This window comes from Humulus lupulus, chromosome 6 (genome assembly GCF_963169125.1).
Source record: "Humulus lupulus chromosome 6, drHumLupu1.1, whole genome shotgun sequence".
Taxonomy (NCBI): Eukaryota; Viridiplantae; Streptophyta; class Magnoliopsida; order Rosales; family Cannabaceae; genus Humulus; species Humulus lupulus.
The window spans coordinates 3,207,923-3,232,633 of record NC_084798.1 but is presented as its reverse complement, the minus strand read 5'-3'; the positions used below and the strand labels follow the sequence as shown (position 1 = coordinate 3,232,633).

Below are 24,711 nucleotides of genomic sequence, written 5' to 3'. Positions count from 1 at the left end.
TACTTCCTAAAATATTTTCTAAGTCCTTGAAAATATTTGATAGGTTCTAAGCTACCAAATCTAATATTTGGAACTAATCCCCGAGCCTAGAATTTTCTTGAAGCTTAAGCAATAATTTCTTAGTTTTGGTCATAATTTATTAATCTTAGATATTACTTAGATAAATTTTCTAAACCTTGATCCTAAAATATCAGTTTGTAGACTTTAGGGTACCTAATCCCAAGCCTAGCGATAAAATTCTAAAGTTTTGGGACCAACTACCATTTTTGGTCCTTTTGGTTACTAATCAGTAACCATTAGTAACTAATTAGTAACTACTTGGACACATGCTCTTACATGCACGTGACTACCCCCATCCTCTTCATCCTTATACACATTCAGCCATGGCCATCCTAACCAAGGTTTCTCACCATGGCAGCCACGACCTCACTCCATAAACCACCATGCTCATCACTTTGGCCACCACTAGCCCCACCACCGGCCTCCACGCGTGACCACCCAAAGTGGTATTCCCCATGCACGGCCACCCATTTCCACCATTCTTCAACCACCACCAAATCATCTCAAAATTCAAGACAACATATATTAAACTATCTCCAACCCCTTAATGTATGTTTCTAGACCCAAAACACTAATTAGATCCATACAAAATAGCCCACAAATCCATAGCCAACCTAAGAACATAAATGAAGAACAATCGGTACCGTAAACTACTAAGGAAATTTATGAATATATACCTCTTAATGTGGCCGGTTCTTGGTGGTTTCTTCTTCTCCTCAATTTAGTACACAATACTATGAACACAACAAAACTATTTGACATGAATTTGGTGCTCATAATCTAAGAGAAAAATCAACGCAAATGTATGTTCGGACTTACGTTTTTCTTCTGACTATTCATGTACCAAATTCCCAATAACTCTCCCTTCTTCTTCTTGCTTTCTTCTACAATCAAAACATAGACTCTAAGGACGTGTCTAAGGACTGTAACCCAAAGAAAAACCAAAGAAAACTCACCTTTGATTCCTCCTTCTTGGACCCGAAGTGAACGTCCAAAACACAAGTGCACCGTGCACTTCTTCCTTTCCTTCTTCCCTCTCGGTTCTTGCTTCAATATGAGGATGGCTGAAACCAAATGAGAGAAAGTGTCTTCAACTCCCTCTCAACCACCCTCAAATAACCTCCCAAGATTTCATTCAAAATTTCCCACCAGCCGAACCTATGCATTTGTTCAGAAAATGCATTTAACTATATCTAAAAATAATTAAATGAAAACTATAGTGTAAATACCAAAATGTAACTTTAGCTTAAATTTATGTTTATGATTTTATGTGAATCCTTTCAACATAAAATCACAACTTTAATCCCATAAAATTCATCTTGAATTATTCATAGACTCTTGGTGAATAAGTCACAAAATCATAGTCACTACACCAAAAATTGCATTTAGTAACATTTTAATTAGTGACATTTGTCAAAAAATGTCACAATAATAGTATTTTAGTGACATTGGCAAAAATGTTACTTTATTAAGAATACATGACATTTTAAATAGTGGCACTATTTATATGATTTAGTGACATTTGATCAAAAATGTTACTAATTTGTGAATATATAGTTTTAGCAGCATTCAAAAAATGTCACTAGAATATATTAATAGAGGCATTGCAAAAATGTCACAAAACATTAGATTTAGTGACATTTTAAAATGTTACTTAAATAAATATTTTTAGTGACATTTCAAAAGTGTTACTAGTGAAATGAAATGTTGCCATTTTTAATTTAATAATTATTTTCTTTTAATTTGTTAATTTTTTTTATTTTACAAATTTAGATTAAGTGTTTAAATGTAATTTATTCTTTTAGGCCTAATTAATTTCATAAATGAAAAATAACTATAAATATTAGCACATGATTATAATAAACTTTTTTGAATACATGCAATTGAACTCCATAAAAATTATTAAGACAAATAAAATTCTAGAATTTATGCAAAATATGAATAAGAAAAAAAAATTACAATCCCTGAGTTTCTTCATCCATCTCATTTGTATCAAACGACATTGATGTATCAATGGTTATGTCTTGCATATCTTCCCTAACCAAACTACTCTCTCCATCTTCAACATCAATAGTTGCGCTACAAACTTCAGTTTGCAAATAAGACTCCACATTCTCATCGTGTGATTGCACACTCATATTATAATAATCTCTAGGATTGATTTTTAAAGCAACATGCCATCCATTATGTTTGAGGTCTTCCACATACATTACCTGTTCTGCTTGAGAAGCTAGTATAAATGGCTCATCTTCACGCATCAATTTTGAAAAGTTGACTCTTGTGCAATCCTTATCTTTTTTAATGCCACTTCTTGAAATCCAATCACACTTAAATAACACAACACGATTTCCCAAAGAATAATCTAGTTCTATAATATCAGTTAGTATTCCATAAAAAGTAACCTCTCCGAAAACAGATTTGGGTCCCTACTACTTGCGAAACTTTGAGTCTTGGCAGTCATAATAACTCCACTATTTTGAGTTCTTAAGTTCTTTTCGATTTCTTTTGTGTGAAACCTGAAACCGTTTATTAGATATCTTTTAAATCGAATGAAAATATTGTTCGGACCTTTTGCCAAACAACGTAAATCTTCAGAAACTCGATCATCCCCATTATCATATAATTCTTCTACCTGATTTGAAAAAAATGTAATAAGTACACTCAATATGTGTTTGGCTCATTAAGTTGATGCAAAAATTATTAAAAAACCTTACCTTTTTTGCAAACCATGAAGGAAATGATTGGCTATGAATCTGATCTACGGTCATGGTTGTTTGACGAGAGTTTTGTTGTGCAATCATATTTCGATGTTCCCTACAAAATAAGTTAGCTTTAGTCATATTTATATGATGTTTCACATTTTTATTATTATTGGAGATATAATAAATAACACTTACTCAATAAATGATTCTACGATATTGCAATTAAATAACACATATCGATGTGCCTTAACTTTAGTATCCTCATCTAAATTCTTAGTATCTATTTTGCCCAAATGTCGACCCGTCGTTTGGAAAATAGGCAGTGTTTCTCCATTTGGTTCCACATTACTGTAATTTCTAGGCTTGCGATTAAATTTTGTCTCCACACCTTCCATATATCTTGAGCAAAATGTTAAACATTCATCAGCTAAATATCCTTCAGCAATACAACCTTCCGGTTTGCTTTTGTTTCGAACATATGACTTTAATTTAGATAAGTACCTATATTTATTCATATAAACATTAGAAAAAATATTGAAACTTCTTACAGTTACATAAAATGAAAATCAATCAAGATCTTTACCTTTCAATAGGGTACATGCAACGGTAAACTGATGGACCAGCAATTCTTGCCTCATATGCTAAGTGTATCACCAAATGAACCATTATATCAAAAAATGCAGGGGGAAATAATTTTTCATGATTACAAAGAATGATAGGTATTTGTTGTTCAAGTTGCATAAAATCTTGTGGTAGAGCAACTTTTGAATACATCATGCGAAAATAGTTGCTTAAATGAGTTAGATGTAGACGAACATGTGCACTCGATATTCCCCTCAATGCTAGTGGTAGTAATTGAGTCATAATGATATGAAAATCGTGACTTTTGAGCCCATAAATTTTTCTTTTGCTTACATCAACACATCTAGAAATGTTGGCAGCATATCCATCTGGAACCTTAATTGTCTTTAGAAATCGACAGAAGACAATTTTTTCTTTTTTGCTTAATGTAAAACATGTAGGCGGAATGACAGTTTTCTTTGACTCGCTCTCCTTTGGATGAAGTTCAAATCTAATACCCATATATTTTAAATCAAGACGTGCATTCAGATTGTCTTTATTTTTTGCATCTAAACTCAATAATGTCCCAATCAAACTTTCACATACATTCTTTTCAATATGCATCACATCAAGATTGTGTCGTAATAAATTATCCTTCCAATATGGCAAATAAAAAAATATACTCTTTTTCTTCCAATTGTATGGCAATGAAGGATTAACAGCTGTCTTCCCAAATTTAAGTTGGTAGCCTACTAACGTATCCAGTATTATAGAACCACTTAATGGTGTTGGAGCCATTCTTTTCTCTTTTGTGCCATCAAAAGACTTTTCATCATTTCTAAATGGGTCGTTGTTTTCTAACCAGCGTCGATGTCCCATATAACAATGTTTTTTGCTATACTTCAACCATAAAGAATAAGTGTCTTGATGACAAGATGGGCATGCATATTTTCCTTTCGTGCTCCATCCTGATAAGTTTGCATATGCTGGAAAGTCACTAATAGTCCATAATAGTGATGCCCGCATATTAAAGTTTTTTTTGGTAGATGCATCAAAAGTTTCAACTCCAACTTCCCATAACTCCTTTAACTCTTCAATCAGTGGCTTTAGATATACATCAATATTATTTCCAGGTGCGTCTGGACCAGGTATGAGCAAAGACATAATAAAATTAGGTTGCTTCATACACATCCATGGAGGAAGATTATATGGTATCAAAATAACTGGCCATGTACTATGGCTTACACTTAATGTTTTGAAAGGATTCATTCCATCAGAAGCTAGCCCAAGTCTGACATTTCGAGGATCTGCAGCGAAATCCTTATGATTGTGATCAAAAGTCATCCATGCTAGAGAATCACTTGGGTGTCTCATACAACCATCTCTTTTACGATCTTGTTTATAATGCCAAGTCATAAAATCAGATGTTTTTGATGACATAAATAATCTTTGTAATCTTGGTATCAATGGAAAATGGCGCAAGACTATAGCTTCACTCCTATTTTGATAATTAAAATATCAAGTTATTATAATCTAGAAATTATAAATGAGGTAAAAGAAAAAAAGATTCTTATTTTGATTTTTACAATGTCAAGTTACTCTAATCTAGAGAAAGTATAAGACAGATAAAAGAAAAAAATTGTTATATGTAACGTACCTTGGTGTAGAGCATACTTCACATTCTGTGTCATTTGCATGTTCTTTTCTATACAACATGCAATCTTTTGGACATGCATCAATTTTTTCATAATCAAGTCCTAGAGCGTTGATTAATTTTTTGGCTTCATAAAAAGAATTGGGTAATGTTTCACCTTTTGGCAATGCTTTTTTGAATAAGTCAAGTACCTTGCCAAACGATTTGTCACTCCATCCACAAATGCATTTAATATGAAATAATTGAATTAAAAACGAGAGCTTTGTAAAACTCGTACAACCTGGGTAAAGTTCTTTCTCTGCATCTTTTATCAAATTGTAAAATTCTTTTGCTTTCGCATTTGGTTCATCACCTTCACCTTGAAGATTATCATTTTCAATTTCACATTCGTCGTCTCCAATACTATGTCCAATTGCATCGTATATAACTCCTTGCATATCAATGGTATAATTTGACTCATGAGTATCACTAGGAGTGTCAACATTTTGCGTAGCATGCGAAGAAGTTTCTCCGTGCAATACCCATTTAGTGTAACCATCTACAAATCCGTTGCATATCAAATGTTCAAATGCAATTGTACGGATGACAGGTGTGATAAGACCGCACTTTACACAGGGACATACAATTTTGTCTTCATGACTTGCATTTTTAAAGGCAAAATCAAGGAAAAAATTAACACCTTCTTGGTATGAATCACTTAATCTAGAATGGTGCATCCAACTCTTATCCATTGATACTGCGAATAAAAAAAAATCAAATTAATTTATATTATAATTAAAAAATATTGGTGCTTATGAAATAAAACTTTTGATTTATTTTTTTGAAAAAAAAAATCATAAATAGTGCTTTATTAGATTTGAATGCACACTATTGTTTATCAAAATAATAAATACACATATAAATCCAATTAATTTTAGATTTGATTATATTCTACAAGAAAAATAACAAGATGAAAAACATAAGAATAAGAATTACCTCAAAAAAAAAAATTAATACTTTCCTTGCTTTTAGTTTGAGAAACAAGTATTATGAAGTGTTTTGTAATGAGACCAATAAATAGAGAGTAAGATGTAGAGATGCAAAACAAGTATTTTATAATATATCTTTTTATATGCATGCATATATATAGTTATTCTTAGCCATGATATTTATTTGTAAATTAAAAGTTTCAAAGTAATTATAATTTAAAATTAAGTTTAAAAAATAGAAGCTGGTTTAAATATTTTTTATTTAAAATTTGAATTAGATACTACATCATCTATATTTTTTGTTTAAAATTGATAATATATGATGTATATATCTATATATCTATTATAGGAAAGATATTAGAGTTTGTTTAGAAAAAATTATTGATTACGTAAGTAGTTTTCATTTAAATTATATTAATTTTAATTTGACATATGTTTAAAAGATATATAATCATATATTTATTATGAATATACAAAAACTAATATGATAAATATCTTACGTTTTTTGTTATTATGGAATATGGTATCAAAGCATATTTATGTATACATATAAAGTAATCTTAGTGATTAATTCTATTTTTGCTATAGTGTTAACTAAAATTATTCAAAATTGATTATTTATCAAAATTAGTTCTAAAAATTTGGAAGTTAGTTTTGAATAGTTTTTATTTAAATTTTTAAAATTTGAATAGATATATATCATCTATTCTTGTGCAAAAATGAGTAATATATATATATATGATATTTTAAAAATAAATACACGTAACATCATTTTTTTAATTTTATAAGTATATAAATAATATATATATATATAAAACGATTTTATATATCTTACAATTTTTCAAACTATATATATATATAATAAACTTATTAACCATCAAAACTACAAACATAATAAGTTATATATATATATATATAATAAACTATATATATAAACTATATATATATATAATAAACGATTTTGAAATAAACTATATATATATAATAAATGATTTTATTATTTATAATAAACTATATATATAATAAATAATAGTATTAACTTATTATATGATAAGTTTATATTAAAAGAAAAAAAAACGTTTTTATATAATAAATATATATATTATGTGAAAGTAAACTGATTTGTTTTTTTTGTCAAATTAGATAAATAAATAAATTTTGATTAAATCTTTTGCAAAACAAAAATACATATTAAAAAGAGCGCGTATTAAAAATTATGGCGGTTATTCTATATATCATGATTGTTTTACCCCTAAAAGATAGTTTTGATTATCTTTTTTCCTCACTCATCTCAAATCTGGAGAAGGCTAAACTAAGCTTACCAAGGAGAAAAAGACTACAAAAAAGATGGTAAAACTATATACACACTTTCTAGTCTTAATTTCTCTATGAATATAATTTTTAACCTATTTATTTTCATATTTTGTTTGTTATTGAATTTTGAAAACTATAGATATGGAAGCTCAGGTGGCAAAGATCTTATTGGAAGAACAAACACAATTGATGACAATTCAAACCTTCTAAAACGATTTTAATATTTCATGTGATTCTTCCTTTTTATTCCTTGCATTATATGTTTGAAATTCCTCAAAGTTAATATGTTTGAAATTCCATGTTATAAATAAAGGAGCCACAATAAAAAATGCATGTAAGCTCAGTTTTTGTATGCAACCGCCAATTCTTAGGTGTACATCCACCAGTCACGCAAACCAAACCTGTCATTCTTCTTTTTCCTCCGTCTGTACTTTATTTTTGCCCACATTTTCGTTCTCATTTTCCCATTAACCGAACAAACCATCTTCGATTTCCATTTCTCAATTTTCAAAATCTTGTAAAAAAAAAATCAGCAGCGTTTTCCCCTAATACTACCCAAATAATAGATAATCTTCAGCTTTAACAGCTTTGATCTCCAATGCGAATCTCTTTCTTTCTAATTTCTAAGAATGCCCATTCGTGGGTTTTGGCTGAGTTTCCACTGATGAAGTTGTCCCCAAATTGAAGGAAGCCTGATTTTTTATTTTTACTTTATTATAGCATTATAGCTCGTAAGCTATTTTTCATGGATTCGAGATCGACAACAAGTGAGGGAAATGACCCTAAGACTGAAAACGTTTCTTGTTGGGTTGAAGAAACATGTCCTGATTTATTTAAGAACACGCCGTCCAAGAAAATCCTCTCGTGCTTCCTTTATTATTTTTAATTAGGAAATCAATTCCACTTAGTCTTTAATAATAGGATAATAGTGTAACCTAAACCCAGTTAATATATCAAATGAGAAAGAAAAAAAAGCATATATAATATACTCATGCTCACACTATAATTTGATAGTTAATTATGAAAGGATCTCATTATTATTAATTAATTATTACTTATGGTAAGCAAGCGGTAGTTCTTTTTATTTATTTTGTTGGTAATGAATGATGGCTTCAAACTTTGACCCACTAAATCATTAAATAAGCAATAAAAGTAATTATTTTCATAATATAATAATTGCAACTTCAAAGATGGCTTCCTATGTTTGCCATCACTCTCGTCTCTTTAGCTTTCATTGGATTTGTGTTGTAGAAACTTTTTCAAAAATCAAATTTTTGTGTTCTTGTTCCAATTCTTTGTTTTTGCTTGGTAACTTTTTCAAATTGCTTCTTCTAGCTGCTTGCTTATTCATTGCTTGTCCTTTTTCTTTGCTAATTTATAATGAAGTAAATTATGCATAACTACTTTATTTTTTTCAAATCTTCAAAACAGCTATGGATCCATACATGCAATGTAGATTGGCCTCACAAGATAGTATAGAATCATTTTCAAATATGTTGATGAATGATAATGGTGAAAAGAAAACTCGAGGCCCTACACAAATGCGTGAAATATGGGGAAAACGAGATGGAGAGAAGATAAAAATCACTTGCAACGATTTTGGACAGCCATATGATAAAAGTGCAAGCAAACTTTCAAGCTTTATTGGGACATTAGTACGGGATGGAAAAAATGCTCCAATTAATTATAAAACTTGGCATGAGGTACCTGCTAAATACAAACTTGGAATGTGGAAAATCATACAGGTATTAATTATTGTTTTCATGATTATTTAGTTTGGTATTTTATGTTAAAAAATGAAGTATTATGTCATTTCAATATTTGTTTAGTGTATTTATTACAATCTAGTATATTTAAATTTGTGAATAATCAGTGTTTAAATTCTTGTAGGAAAAATTTGAAATTCCTCCTCATGCTAAGAATTGGACTTTCAGAACTTTTGGAAGGAAACTTAGAGCTTGGAAATCTTATCTTAAAAAAACTTATTATTTGGAGCACTTATCTTTTGAGGAGCAAAAGAAATATAAAGACAAACGAGTATATGATGATCAATGGGAGGAACTAATAAAATATTGGGCAACAGAAAGTGCAATGGTATTTTTCATTCAAACTTTTATTAACTTGCATTATTTTCATTGTATTTCAAGAATTGTTTACTAACTAAATTTTAATCTTTAATATTCTTTTAGAGAAAGAGTGCTAACAACAAGACTAGTCGTGCAGAAAAAAAATACAACCATACAACTGGCACAAAGAGTTTTGCTCAACTTAGAGCATTACAGGTAAAATTTATTTAGTATTTTAACATTAACATTTGAATATTATTTCAAAATTAGGTAAATTTCATTGCTTTTTAATTAAAATAATATGTTCTTTTGTAGAAAAAAGATGGTGCAAGTACACCAACACGTGCAACCATGTTCAAAATCTGCTACTCAAAAAAAGATAAGAGCATTACTAATGAGAAAACAAAAGAAGCAATGGTATGATCCAATTATTCTTAATTAATGTGTTATTTCTTGCTTGCTAGTTTAGTTTAATCTTAACTTACATGTTTACAATATTAAATCAATAATAGTTACAATTACAAGAGAAAGAAGAACTGATTGAAGATGCATCAAAAGAAAAGAGTATGAATGACGTTTTTTCTGAAGTTATGGGTAAAGAAAAACATGGATCAGTTCGCATGTATGGATTTGGTGTTTGCCCATCTGATGTGTGGAAGGATAAATCAACTTGGAGAAGAAACCAAAATGAGTATGTAGATACTCTGCAGTCAGAAGTAAATGATCTAAGGTCTCAAGTTCAAATTCTTACTAAGACTATTTTGAGCAAGCAAAATAATGGCAATGATATATCTACACTTCAGGTTAGTCAAATTACTAGTTTTTCATTTATTTTAATTATTGACAACAAGTTGTACTAACTACATTAAATTTAATTATGTGCAGCCATTACATTATAATGAAAATGCTACATCTACACACCTGGTTAAGATTTATTTTATTTTGTTGATTTTTAAGTTACTAACCTATAAACTATATAAAATTATTTTGCTAATTTATTGTTATATATGTAGGCCATAAATGCTAGTACCTTACATAACAAAGAAACTCAACGTCAACTATGGTTTTCATCTTCAGCATATGATACTCCTGTTGTTGAGGTACTACTATTATATTATCATTTTTTAAAATATTTATAAGTGGATCCTCCACTATGGAAATTATTCTTTTATTAATATAATACATACAGGTTGGAGAAGTAGTCAATCTTAAGAGTGTCACTAGTGAGCCTGAAACAATTGCTATTGGTATCGTTTTAAGTAGAGATCCATCAAAAGAAGTTGGAGGAAAAAAGCTCGGATCCTTTTTTTCTGAAGTTATAGTACAAGTTCCTATTAAGCCTGACGAACAACTGATTAAATCATATGGACATTTTAAGACAATTGGTCAAGTTGTTGGAGCCCCTATTGCATGGCCAACAGCATTTGTGGTAAGCTAAATTAAAAAGTTACAATAATTATCTTCCATTAAATGTCATTATATATATATGTGTATACAAATAATTTTATATGATTTCTATTCTCTTGCAGATTCCAAGGGAATCAGATACACAACTTGGTGACTCAATGCTATGATTTTATGTTGTAGAAATTAAACTCATGTATGTATTTTTTTTTTCTTTTGTTGGTGTTTATTTCAATGTTTTTGTACATAGAAGTTCCATTGTTGTTGTTGTTTCAAGAAATGTTATTTTGCTACAATTATGTATTATTTACACTATTTATCAGACTTTTTGTTGTTGATTATTATTATATATTTGTGAATATTACTTAAGTTAAATGTGTATAAAAATATTTTAGAATAAAAAACATCTCCAATACTTGAAAAATAAAATGCAAGAATTAATTATCAAATATGTACTTAATATTCTTTTAAATATATTAAAAAATACTTTAATAACATTTTTAGTTTAGTAACATTTATTAAAATGTCACTAAAATTATTTTTAATATAAAAAATAAATATAAAATTTATTATAATAAATAATATAGTGACATTTGAAAATGCTATTAATTATTATTTAGTGACATTTTTAAATGTCATTAAAAAAATACTATTGTTACATTTGAAAATGTCACTAGTTTTTACTCACATTGGCATATCTTACATTTGCTACAAATGTCACAAAAATTGTAAATGTTACTAAAAACATACAGTAGTCACATTTTCAAATGTCACTGTATTAATATTTTGGTGTAGTGAGTCTAAAATAATTCTAAGATTTTACGTTGATTCCAAACACGTAAAATCAAATACTTAAACTCTTTGAGCAAGACATCCATCTTAGATTTATTTCACATCTAAATCCCCACACTATGGTCTCAAGCGATCAACTCACATTTCTTTAATTAAAATAATATTCACCAAATATTATTTTAATTATTATTCATACTCTAAAAAAAAAATTAATCCACAGAAAAATGTTTACATAAAACACAATAAACAAATAAATAAATAAAAAAAATTCCGGATTATTACAATGTGGGTGAGTTATGAATGATACCACATTATATGTGGATTTGTTCAAGCTTCTCGACATGAGACGAACATGGAATGCAAGTGTTTAAGTTTGAGGCTCGGGGTGAGTCTCGGGGTGATTTTAATGATTAGAGCATTACCGGGAATTAACGGGTAATGGGATATAATTATTGGTGTTTGAGAATATCGAGAATAGAGGGAATTGGAGAGTGTTAATTATGATTAACGAGATAGGAGCGAAAGGATGATTTTGCCCTTGGTGGCTATTAATGCTTTATTTTAAACTTGAGGGCATTTAGATCTTTTCGCCCTTAGAGATGTATATCAGCCATTAAGGCTATAGAAGCTTGTCAAAAACAGAGCATCTCTTCCTCTTCTCCCATACCTTTTTCTCCTCCATTTCTCTTTGGATTTTCAAGCTTCTTTTTGAGGAATCAAGCCAAGGAACCAAGCTGAGATAAGCTAGGGTTATGCTCCACCATTGAAGAGGGTGTGTTGCTGAGATTGAGGTGAGTTTTTAGCCATTAGAACTCTTGATTTTGCTCTGCTTTCTTAGTTAAGTTTCAGCTGGTTTTTGAGTTGAAAGTTGGGAATTGATTGGAGTTTTGGTTAGGGTTCTTGTGGTAATGATGCTTGGGGCATGCGAGGATGGTTTTTGAGGTCATTTGGCACCAAAAATGGGATTTGGAAGCATTGAAATCGAGTTAGAATTGAAGGAGTCAAAGAAGGAGGTTTCAGGGGTGGTTCAGTCTGGGGGTAGCGCTACAGCTCCCATCAGAGGGTGCTATAGCGTTACACAGGTTTGCTGATGGGCAGTTTGTGGTTCTGAGAAGAGTGCTGGGGCGCTAGGAGGGTAGCGCTGTAGCGCTACCCTGTTTCTTCATAACCCCAATTTGAGTATTTTTAAGGGTTTTTGGATCGGGGTTTCAATCCTTAAGGCCCGGGATCGAATCTACTCACTGTGTGGGCATGTTTCGATGTCCCAAGAGTGGGGTTTAGATCAAGACCCTATGTTTGTTAATTTTCATTAATCAGAGGTTATGTTTGGTTATGACTAGGTGACCGCTAAAGGATTAAAGGATCGATCGTTCTCAAGGGTCGTTCTTGTTCTAATTCTCGCATGAACCAGAGGTAAGAAAATTGCACCCTGTGTATCTGTGACATGCATGGTTATTTTTTATGGATGTTGAATGTTTAAATGTAATGCACGAGAAACATGTGATTAGGACATGCTATGTATACTAAATATGATATTATTCAGAGCTTGAGCCTTTGTGTTTATGCATGGTCCTAATTATGCTAACAATGGTTAAGTAAGCATGCTAAATGCAATATATTCGGATATTTGACATATGATATATGTTTAGTAGCATTGCTTGCTTGTGTGTGGTACCAATTGTTCAGGATCGGCACTGGTCGCGTATTACTGACTTGAGAGTCTGAAACGGCATACACGTCCCGAATGCAAGGCCGAATGAAGATTAGATCTAATCGATATCAGCATTGAATGACTCATATGGGGTATTAATGCTGGATCGACCCGAAGGTCGATGAAAATTATAAGCGCTTGACTAGTCTAGGACTAGTTACTCCGAGCCAGGGCCAAAGGCCTAGGTGACGGTTTGTCATATGGCTAGGGAGCAGTATCCCATGGTTATGACTCTTTGGTCATGAGGAAGGTTATGTTGGTGACTAATCATCATGCACCTATCCTGTTTAAGCTAGTGAAAGGATCACTTATCTACTCGATAGGTTTATGCTGGTGACTATTTAACCAGATACCTACTTATTTAAGCTAGTGAAAGGATCACTTATCTACTCGATAGGTTTATGTTGGTAACTATTTCACCAGATACCTACTTATTTAAGCTAGTGAAATGATCACGTATTTATAAAGGAAACAAAACCCACCATAGAGACTATTACAATTGTCACTCTTCTATTTAGGGCTATAAGCCCAGTATGGTTACCGGAACCACCAGTGTTAAATCACTTATCTAACTGAGATTGACTTGATAGTCATCCACTCTGGAGGGCAGGATTCCTTATCCTGGATACCCATCTTTACATGAATTTGTTTGCCTGCTTGAATAGGGATATATTTGCTAGGTGTGTGCCTTATGATTTGATGACATGTTATTACTGTTCATGAGCATATTAAATTTTCTTACTGGGCTTCGGCTCACGGGTGCTATGTGGTACAGGTAAAGGCAAAAGAAAGCTGGACCATCCTTGAGCTGGAGAGCTTAGGTGACGATGTGTACATTTGCGGCTGCTCAATCGCCATGACCGAGGGTTGAAAGAGGAACTAGAGTTAAACCCTATTTTGCCGCTTAGATCGGCCTGTTGTAAATATTTTCTTATAGTAGACTCTGAAATTATATTTTTTTAGGGATCCCAATGTATACAATAAACTTTCTAATGAAACGTTATATCTTAACCAAAAAATTTAATCCCTAAACCGCTAATCATACTTAGTTACACGATTTTGGCCAAATGACTCGATTAGCGAGTTTAGCACTGTTTATAAGGCACATTGTAACGGTCCCTGGAGTTGGGGCATTACAACTTTGGTATCAGAGAGAGCCAAGGTTTATGGTTCCTGAAGACAAGCTGGGCATGTACACTCGTCACTGAAGATAACTTCACTTAAGGAATGGTAACATTTATGTAGTTATGCGCTCAACTGCTTAAATAGAATGTAAATGCTTTACGTGCACATTGTATTTGGGAGAATGAGATTCTAATAGAGTCTGGCTCTTGGCTATATGATTATATGCTCCGTGAATATATATATATATGAATGTGATCATATGATTACCTGCTCCATGAATATATAATTGTAATATTTGCATGCTGGATTTGGAGGCATGGTGTGAATGATGGAAGAGTAGGGATCATGATTGATGTATGAATGTCACAGGCATGTTTTTAGCACTGCAAGTGGTTAATGAATGTGGTGTGGTAAGGTTTATCCCGTGGGGGAAAACTCTTGATATGCTCATCATGATTAATGGGTCAAGTTATTGACTGCAGACTCAATTAGCAGGTTTATATTCAAGGCAGATAATGAGGCCTGGTGGTGGTTATACAGAGGCTAGGAGTTACAGCCAGGGTATCAAGACTTCGTCTGCTCCTATGAATTTTCAACAGATGTCCACAGATTTGCAATCGAGATTGTAGAGGCATGAGGAAGAGATCAGGTGTTTGAAGCAACAGCAGAATCTGTTGGGAAGCACTTCTTCCTTTGTTATGCCAGGAGTGGCACCAGTTTTAGCTTAGCCTAGGGTTGAGAGCAGGTGAGAATTTCTCTGTGGAAGATTCCAGGAGTATTACCCTTCAGTCTTCGAGGGAGGCCTAGATCCATTTGGAGCTGAGCAATGGATGGGCATGATCAGTTCCATTCTGGACAGTATGGGGCTGGTGGGTCACGATATTGTTATCTTTGCTACATGTGTACTGCGGGATGATGCCCGGACGTGGTAGGAAGTAGTATCCCAGACACGAGATACAGCTGTGATGGACTGGAAAGAATTTAGGCAGCTGTTCAACGAAAGATATTACTGTGATGCAGCTAAGACTGCTAAGATGAATGAGTTTCTGAGTCTCGTTCAAGGAAAGGCAACAGTAACCGAGTATGTTAGTAGATTTGAAAGGTTGGCCAAGTTTGCTTTAGACATGGTACCCACAGATGTATCTCCGAAGGAAAAGTTTGTTCAGGGGTTGAATCCTGGAATAGCTTAGGGCATTAGAGTTGCCCCAGTGCATGAAGTCTCTACCTATGCTCAGGTGGTAAAAAAGGCTCTTGCTGTTGAGAGCATAAGAAATGTAATGACCCACTACTCTAGACTTTTTGGACCATTAACGAAACTATACATAAAACTTACATTTTTGCGAAAATACCATAATTTATCAGAAACTTGTAGAAACAAAGTTTACTTTCATAAAATCAGTAGGATATGGGTACCCATTGTCTTTAAAACAAAATTAACTTAAAAACTAAAAAGAGTTACATAGAAAATGCGGAAAAATACATTTAAAACCATAAAAACATAAACAAGACTACATCCTCGAATCGAATAACGCTCGGCCCCTTGACTCCATTCACCATCGATACACATCCTCTAAGCGTCACGAATCTTTCCGCCTCTAAAGCTTATTTTCCTGCACATAAAACAGAAAGGAATGAGCCTAATGCCCAGCAAGGAAAAATCTAACACATAGTCATAAACATAAACATAATTTCATAATAACGTAAAGACATATCATAACACATAATTCACTTATTATAATGGCCATTATTACTTGGGGTCCCATAGACTAAACAAGCTTATGCCCATGAGATTAGTGGGGTCCTACCAGCTAAATAGGCATATGCCCACAATCTTTTTGGGGTCTTGTTAGTCAAATAGGGCATATGCCCAAGCCTACAACATACACATCAATAACATATTCATAACATATGAAAACATAACACATAAAATAGCATAAGCATAAACATATAGATTCTAGCCTATTTTCCTTACCAAAGTTACCGGGATATAATGGACTGAGTTGGGACTTTTCGAACACTCCTAAAACCATAATGAACAAGAATGAGTTGAAAGAAGGAAAGAGATGAAATGAAAGAGAATAGGAAGACTAAACCATTAAAAGAAAATATGCTTACCACAACTTAAGTGCTTAAGAACTTGGATTCCCTAACCAAAATAAGAATGAGGTTAGGAAATTGAGTAGAAGACTAAGAGAAAGGAAACATAATACAGAAAGGAACTAGAGTTTTGGTTACCTCAAAGATTTGCAAGATCAATCTAACCTCCACCGAAATACTATAGAACTCACTTCCCAAAGTGTTTGATAAGCTTATGATGTTTAAGCTTGTAGTTTTTCCCCAAACCAGGTGTTTACACTCTCACACTCACTTAACACTAGCAGCTTCTGAACTTAGAGCAAATGGTGAATAATGGCTGGGTACTAGGTCCTATTTATAGAGTTTGGAGATGAAAAGATCTTGATTTTACTTGAATAAAAATAATGGCTTTTTAGGTGAAAATCATTTGAATAATCGTTCAGCAGAGGCTGAAGACTCGTTCAAAAGATGCTGGACTTATGATGAAGTTTGAATGGCTGAAAGGAAAAGAATTCAAAAACAATTGAACATATGCTGAAGGAGGCGATATATCGCCCCCTGTAGGCGATATATCGCCTGGGCCAGTATGCCCGAGGCGACCGTGCATCGTTTCGTGTTTTCCGTATCTACGTGCTGCGACATATCGCCCCCTATAGCTGCGATATATCGGCACTCGCTGAATATTTAAACACGAAATTACACATTTTTAGCTAAGTTTGAATGGAGTAAACAGCCTTGACTAAGCCCTCAACGTATTCAAAGCTGCTGACTGACCCTGTAACATTCAAACTTTACCCTTATTTAATTTAATCCTCCAAAATACTTAATCCTTAATTACCATTCATAACATGTGCTTAAAATCCTATTGGTTGATGTCTAAACCTTATAATATAATAAATATGATCCTTAATATCAGTCACATAATCAAACCTTAGGTTATACTTAATATTCTTAAACTATAGGTTAAACTTAGAAAATCTATAAGTACTATTATGAGTGTCCAAATAATTCCCGGTCTGAACCAAAAATCCACAGTTACAAAGATAATGCTATAAATATTATCATACTATTATCTATCTTAGCTAAGTAAAGTTCTTGGTCTCTACAAGAAATGAGAAAAAGAGTACTAGAGAGCACGAAGCTTAGATAGTGGTACCTCCAGTTATTGGAGCAAGTAAGAAGGAAAGCCGAAAGATATATCTAGTATGTGCTCGGTGTAAAAGGCATCATCTAGGGGAATGCCGAGCAAGGGCATGTTTCTTATGTAATGTGTTTGAACATCGTAAGAAGGATTGCCCAATGTGAAGGAAGGATGAGCAAAAGGGAATTGACAGCTTAACTCCAAGCTCGAGTGTTCATTCTGCTGTAATCGGAATTTGAGACCGAGATTAGTTCCTCGGGGTGGCAGGTCAGTTTTCTAGTTTTGATTTATGAGTTATGATGACTGATTTTAGTGCCATGTTGTTCTTTGCTTCTTGGGAATGTAATACTGTATTGGTAATTTAAGAGATCAAGTGAATTATTGTGGACAGACTCATTAGTGACTTTGATAAAGCTGGTTATAACTGGCTTTGGTTTGATCCAGGGTATGGATTGGTTAAGTAGTTATGGGGCAATGCTAAACGATAAGAAAAGAATAGTAACTCTTGAGTTTAAGAGTGGGGGCTTTGTGACAGTTGGCACTGTGCATAGATTTGATATGTTTATGACATATGTAGTGAGAGCTAGAGTTTATGGTAGAAAGATGCATGGAACTCTTAGCTAGTGTGGTGGGTACCACTTAGATTGTGCCAGTGGGATCGAGACAGACTGGATTGGTCTGTGAATTCTGGACGTGTTTCCAGGGGATTTGTCAGGGTTCTTTTATGTGAAAAGATAGAATGGTGATTGAGTTAATGCCAGTAATGGAAACAAGATTTAGGGCACTGTTTTGAAGGGCTTAACAGAGTTGTAAGAATAAAAGGCCCAATTAATGAGTAATATGGTATTCTTTAAGGTGGATCTTTGATCTGGTTAGTACCAGTTAGTGATTAGGGTAAAGGACAAATAAAGGATTGTTTGTATCAGATAAGGGCATTAGGAGTGCTGAGCTATAATTTGAGAATTTGGTTCAATGCCAAGTGTTTATAAATCAGATGAATGGAGCGTTCAAAGGTTTATTTGAATGAGAATTGTGATCGTCTTGGACGATGGTATTGTGATGTTTTCTCTGTGGAGATTTGCCAAGGACAAGGAACACCTCGGTAGGCAAAAATTTCCTTGGATTTGCAAGATATTATATGTGCCATGAGAAAGAGTTCTGAGTCTTTTTGCAGATCAGAACTAGTTTGGAGGTTGTTATGACACCTCAATAGCAGAGAAAAGTGATTGCCTATGCAACGTGTTGGTTAAAGGATCTGACCAGAACTAGGGTAGAGTTTCTGGTGGGCCAGGTGGCCAGATTTATGTTTGAGATTATTATCTTAGGGAAGATCAAAAAACAGAAAGATGATTAAGTGAGTCACAAATAGGAAAGATTGAGGAGAATGTCTTAGCTGGATTAGCTAAGAGTTGTGCAGTGGCAGATATGAATTTATTGAGGTATAAGGGTCGGATTTGGAATCCGACGAACACTGGAATTAATTGGGAGATTCTGGATGAATCTCATGCTATTCTTCTATTCTCTTCATTCAGGCATCATGGAAAGGTAACAAGATATGAAAGCTTTATAGTGATGGCCTGAGATGGAGAGGGATGTATTGAATGTGTGGTAAATTCTTCGCTTGTTAGCAGGTCAGATCAGAGTGTCAGGAATCCTTAAGGCCATGGTAGCCTTTGATTATTTTGTAATTGAAATAAGAGAGCATCGCGATGGGTTTTGCGGTGGGATTGCCAGGATAGTGGGTCAGTATGAGTTGGCATTGAGTCATTATGGACCAATAGTCCAAGTGAGTTCACTTCTATCAGTAAGAATGAGTAAATAACACAGCTGATCAGTATTCACATCTCTATGTGAGAAATGAATAGAGTGCCTTCTAGAGAATTCAAGGTCTATCTTATCAAATGAAGACTCTAGTACAACTTCCAGATTTTGGAAGGGTTAAGAAGGCAATGAGTATATAGATGGAATTCAGTATAGTTTATCGCTCTCAGACTGATGGTAAATCAAAGAGAGAGGGTTATCCAATTATTATTGGAAGAACATCTTATAAGATGAATGAGTTAATAAATATCTGGATCCTGAGCTGGTTCAGGGGGCTATTGAGATTATTAGAGGTTGAAGCTTGGATGCTCACTTCGCAGAATAAGTGGAAAAGTTTTACTGAATTGAAAAGTAGGAACGTGGAATTCCAAATAGAATAATGTATCTTCCTTAAAGTATCACCATGGAAAGGGGTAAGGAATTAAGGGCAAGCTAAGCCCTAGGTTATCTTGGTAGTTTGAATCCTGGATAGGACTGGTTAGGTTGATTTTGGATCAACCTTATCTTTGGCACTGTCAGTTGAATGCAGTGTGTTATGTATTTTCATGAAGAGGACATGGGTTAAAGGAACTCATGAGTTGAGTCATAAGAATCTGAAGGTTAAGGTTAAGTATTCCGGTAAGGAATAGCTAGTTCAGATTGTAACAGAAGTAATAAGGTTCTGAGAATCAGAGTGTACCTTAAGTTAAGGTAATGTTATAGAGACAGTGAGGTCGACGGAGCGACCTGGGAAACTGGTTGCAATTGTACGGAATTCTTATTCCGAGCTATTTGGGTAAATTTCGAGGACGAAATTTCTATAAGGAGGGGATAGTTGTAATGCCCTGAATTTTCTAATATGGGTTAGGACCTTGATTAGGAGGCCGGGAGGGCCATAATTGATTTATTATGTTATTTAGTGATCATATGCATGTTTATGTGAATTATATTATTATATGATGATAAATGCATGCATATGGGTGTATTTATAATTATAAGGGCATTTTGGTAATTTGGCCCGTTGAGGGCGTAATTGTGTATTTTCGTGCATGTGGGTGAGTTATGAATGGTACCACATTATATGCGGATTTCTTCGAGCTTTTCGGCATGAGACGATCATGGAATGCAAGTGTTCAGTCTAGTCATAACAGGTTTAAGATCGGGGCTCAGGGTGAGTCTCGGGGTGATTTTAATGATTAAAGCATTACAGGGAATTAAAGGGTAATGGGATATAATTTATTGGTGTTTGAAAACATCGAGAATAGCGGGAATTGGAGAGTGTTAATTATGATTAACGAGATAGGTTTGAAAGGACGATTTTGCCCTTGGTGGCAATTAAGGCTTTATTTTAGACTTGAGGGCATTTAGGTCTTTTCACCCTTAGAGATGTATATCAGCCATTAAGGCTGTAGAAGCTTGTCAAAAGCAAAGCATCTCTTCCGCTTCTCCCATACCTTTTTCTCCTCCATTTCTCTTTCAATTTTCAAGCTTCTTTTTGAGGAATCAAGCCAAGGAATCAAGCTGGGGTTATGCTCCACCATTGAAGAGGGTGTGTTGCTGAGATTGAGGTGAGTTTTTATCCATTAGAACCCTTAGTTTTGCTCTGTTTTCTTAGTTAAGTTTCAGCTTGTTTTTGAGTTGAAAGTTGGGAATTGATTAGAGTTTTGGTTAGGGTTCTTGTGGTTGTGATGCTTGGGACACGTGAGGATGGTTTTTGGGTTCATTTTGCATATAAATGGGATTTTCAAGCATTGGAATCGAGTTAGAATTGAAGGAGTCGAAGAAGGATGTTTCAGGGGTGGTTCAGTCTGGGGTAGCGTGACAGCGCCCATCAGAGGGCACTATAGCGCTACACAGGTTTGCTGATGGGCGGTTTGTGGTTCTGAGAAGAGCGCTGGGGCGCTAGGAGGGTAGCGCTACCCTGTTTCTTCAGAACCCCGTTTTGAGTGTTTTTACGGGTTTTTGGATCGGGGTTTCAATCCTTAAGGCCCGGGATCGAATCTACTCACCGTGTGGGCATGTTTCATTAATCGTAGGTTATGTTTGGTTATGACTAGGTGACCGCTAAAGGTTTAAAGGATCGATCGTTCTTAAGGGTCGTTCTTGTTCTAATTCTCGCACGAACCAGAGGTAAGAAAAATGCACCCTGTGTATATGTGACATGCATGGTTATTCTTGATGCATGTTGAATGTTTAAATGTAATGCACGAGAAACATGTGATTAGGACATGCTATGTATACTAAATATGATATTGTTCAGAGCTTTGTGTTTATGCATGGTCCTAATTATGCTAGCAATGGTTAAGTAAGCAAGCTTAATGCCCTATATTCGGATATTTGACATATGATAAATGTTTGGTAGCATTGCTTGCTTGTGTGTGGTACCAACTGTTCAGGATCGGCACTGGTCGCGTATTACTGACCTGAGAGTCAGAAACGGCATAAGCGTCCCGAACGCAAGGCCGAATGAAGATTAGATCTAATCGATTGTAACGCCCTAACTTTATTTTATATAAAAAAAAAAGTATTCAAAATAAAATATATAAATAAACAGTAGACGTCGCCATATTTATTAAATGTAAAAGAAATTTTGACAAAATGAGATCCCAGTAAAAAAAAAAAAACAAATAGTCTCAACATTATCATAGAAACAATCTTTATTGGAAATAAATAAATAAAGTTGGCTTTGTCTGAGATCTCTCATCGATTATATGGCCTTCACAGGATACATACACTTCTGGATCGAGTCTCAGCTTATTGCGTCTGCCCTAATAGTTTCACTTTTTATCTGCACAAAAGACAAAGAAAGGAATGAGCAACTAAAGCCCAGTAAGAAAGTACTTCCTGCCTACAAACAAGAATAATAATAAAGTCCTCACATGAACTTTATAGCATACTAAATTTCAAGCAATAATATATCAACAACCATATCACATATCTCTACCACAACAAACAACATATAAACAAGTTGAGGAAGCAAGAGATCCTGATTCTGTTGGGAATAAAATACCCCTGAGACCACACTTGGTCAAAACTGTGGACCTACATGGCCAAATACTGTGGACCTACTCGGTAAAAAAAAACGGTGATCTCTGTACAAAACCCAACAAGTAAGACTAGATTCACATAGAACGAAGACTAGTTCTATCTAACTACCTTACCTTATAAATTAAGAATGATCGTGAGAGATTGCAAAGCGTAGAACCTAGTTTTACCATAACATGTGTTAGAATCCTATCCTTCAAGAGAATTCAACTTATTGAACCAGCAGAACAGAAATCTTACCCGAGAATATGATCGAAACAACGAAGACCACTAAGCCTTCTTCTTCTCTTCTTCTTAATTTCTTAACTCAAAACTTATCCTCAATGCTCTTATTTATAAACTTATATGACCTAACAATAATTATTTAAAATTTAAAATGCCAAAATATCTCACCAAATTTCTAGAATACCTATTAACCACTATTGACTCCAACTAAATTATTCAGTCATGACTTTCTCTTCATAATACTAAAAAAAATATACACTATTATTCTGTTACTTATTTTATGAACCAATCATCTAATTTTAATAATAATAAAATACTATTCACTTAATTTCTTAATGCTGACCATGATCTCCTACAACTAGATAAAAAAAATATTGTTTTAAAATAATTGAATAACACCTAAATTACCCAATATTCCCACGTCACGTAATAAGTCTCTTACTTTATCTCTTAAATTTCAAAAGTTAGCTGAATTTCTAACAAACCATAATATCACAAATTGTATATATTCTCATCACTATTTTCGGAACCATAAAAATTCAAATCTTATCTTTATTAAAAATATATATATATCTAACTAATCTAACAAATAGCTCCTACCTACGGAAAAAAAAATCAACTATACGTATAAAACTAATTGCTCTCATCTTTAAAATATACAACATTCTTTAATAATTCACTTAATAAATATTTACTAATTACTAACTAATCGTGGCTATTCTGAATTAAAGAATTATTATTTAACTAAATTTAATAATTATCTATTAACTCAAACTTAAATAAGTCTTATTCTATAAACTACTTCCCATTAAAAACTTATTCTCCATAATTTATCAACCATTTGGAAACTAGACATAAATTGATACACATTTAATTATTTATAACTAGTTTACAATATGCAATGCAATCCTCTTATTTTCTAACATTAATTAAAATAATACCACCACTAAAAGTATTATTTTTAATTATATCAAAACCCACAAAACATAACACAGCTAATGAAAACAAACAAACAATTAAATAAATAAGCTACTTAGATATTACAATCTTCCCTTCTTAAAGAAATTTCGTCCTCGAAATTTGCTTACCAAACAATTCTGGGTATCGCCCCTTCATGTCTTCTTCCAACTCCCACGTAGCTTCTTTAATCGGGCAATTTCTCTACAGGACCTTAACTAGTGGAATTCTCTTGGATCTCAACTCCTTGATTCCTCTTTCTATGATTTGCATTGGTTGCTCATCGTAACTCAAGTCCTGTTTTAATCCCAACAGTTCATAATTAAGCACGTGAGTTGGATCTCATACGTATTTTCTTAACATATAAATATGGAACACGTTATGCATTTTGGCTAGAGCTGGTGGTAATGCCAAACGATAGGCTACTTTCCCCACTTTGTCCAATATCTCAAATGGACCTATAAATCGGGGACTTAACTTTCCTTTCTTTCCAAAACACATAACGCCTTTTATAGGGGAAATCCTTAGAAATACTTGATCACCCACTGCAAACTCCACATTTCGTCGTTTATTGTCTGCATAACTCTTCTGTCTACTTTGGGCAGTTAACATCCGTTTTCTGATCTTTTCTCGCTTCATTAACTGCCTCACTCGCTTCACTCTCTTCTGTCTAGTAGACATTCTGCTTGCAGAAGAAGAGTGTATTTTTGCTCTCTTAGTGCCTGTGTGTACCACATATGGAAAGCTAGAAACTCAGCTTATTGGAATCATCAGGTGCTGTTAGTGAATTGTGTCTCTCAGAATATTAAATCAGACATTTGTAATAGATTGAGATTGTTATTTGATAGGAACCTTAGAAAGGAGGATTTGGACTGGGTGAGGAAGTTATATTGTAATTAATGGTGTTTAGTAGTTTGGGTTTTGGTTTGGTGTTTGTATTGATTGGTGTTTGTAAGTTGTTGTGCATAATACAAGCTTGCTGATTTACCAAAAAAAAAATTTCTTCTTTCTCCTACCTCATCCCAATGCAAAGGCGATCTACACTTTTGTCCATATAACATCTCATAAGGAGCCATTCCGATGGTGGACTGATAACTAATATTATACGAA

At 33.4% G+C, this 24,711-nt stretch overlaps 2 protein-coding genes across 2 annotated transcripts; one reads left to right on the top strand and one right to left on the bottom strand.

The window, feature by feature from the left end:
• Positions 1–392: 392 nt before the first annotated feature.
• On the bottom strand, positions 393–5,708 carry LOC133783649 (uncharacterized). The gene is made up of 8 exons (XM_062223296.1): positions 4,981–5,708; positions 3,346–4,821; positions 2,958–3,263; positions 2,775–2,874; positions 2,463–2,692; positions 2,020–2,370; positions 1,069–1,124; positions 393–541 (listed from the first exon to the last, which is right to left on the bottom strand). The coding sequence occupies exons 1-8, from the start codon at positions 5,706–5,708 to the stop codon at positions 393–395; spliced, it is 3,396 nt and encodes a 1,131-aa protein (XP_062079280.1).
• A 2,984-nt stretch (positions 5,709–8,692) lies between these two features.
• On the top strand, positions 8,693–10,899 carry LOC133783648 (uncharacterized). Its single transcript, XM_062223295.1, has 8 exons — positions 8,693–9,004; positions 9,150–9,353; positions 9,449–9,541; positions 9,641–9,742; positions 9,838–10,128; positions 10,339–10,425; positions 10,515–10,754; positions 10,855–10,899. Exons 1-8 carry the CDS (start codon positions 8,693–8,695, stop codon positions 10,897–10,899), a joined length of 1,374 nt encoding a protein of 457 aa, XP_062079279.1.
• The last annotated feature ends 13,812 nt before the right edge of the window (positions 10,900–24,711 follow it).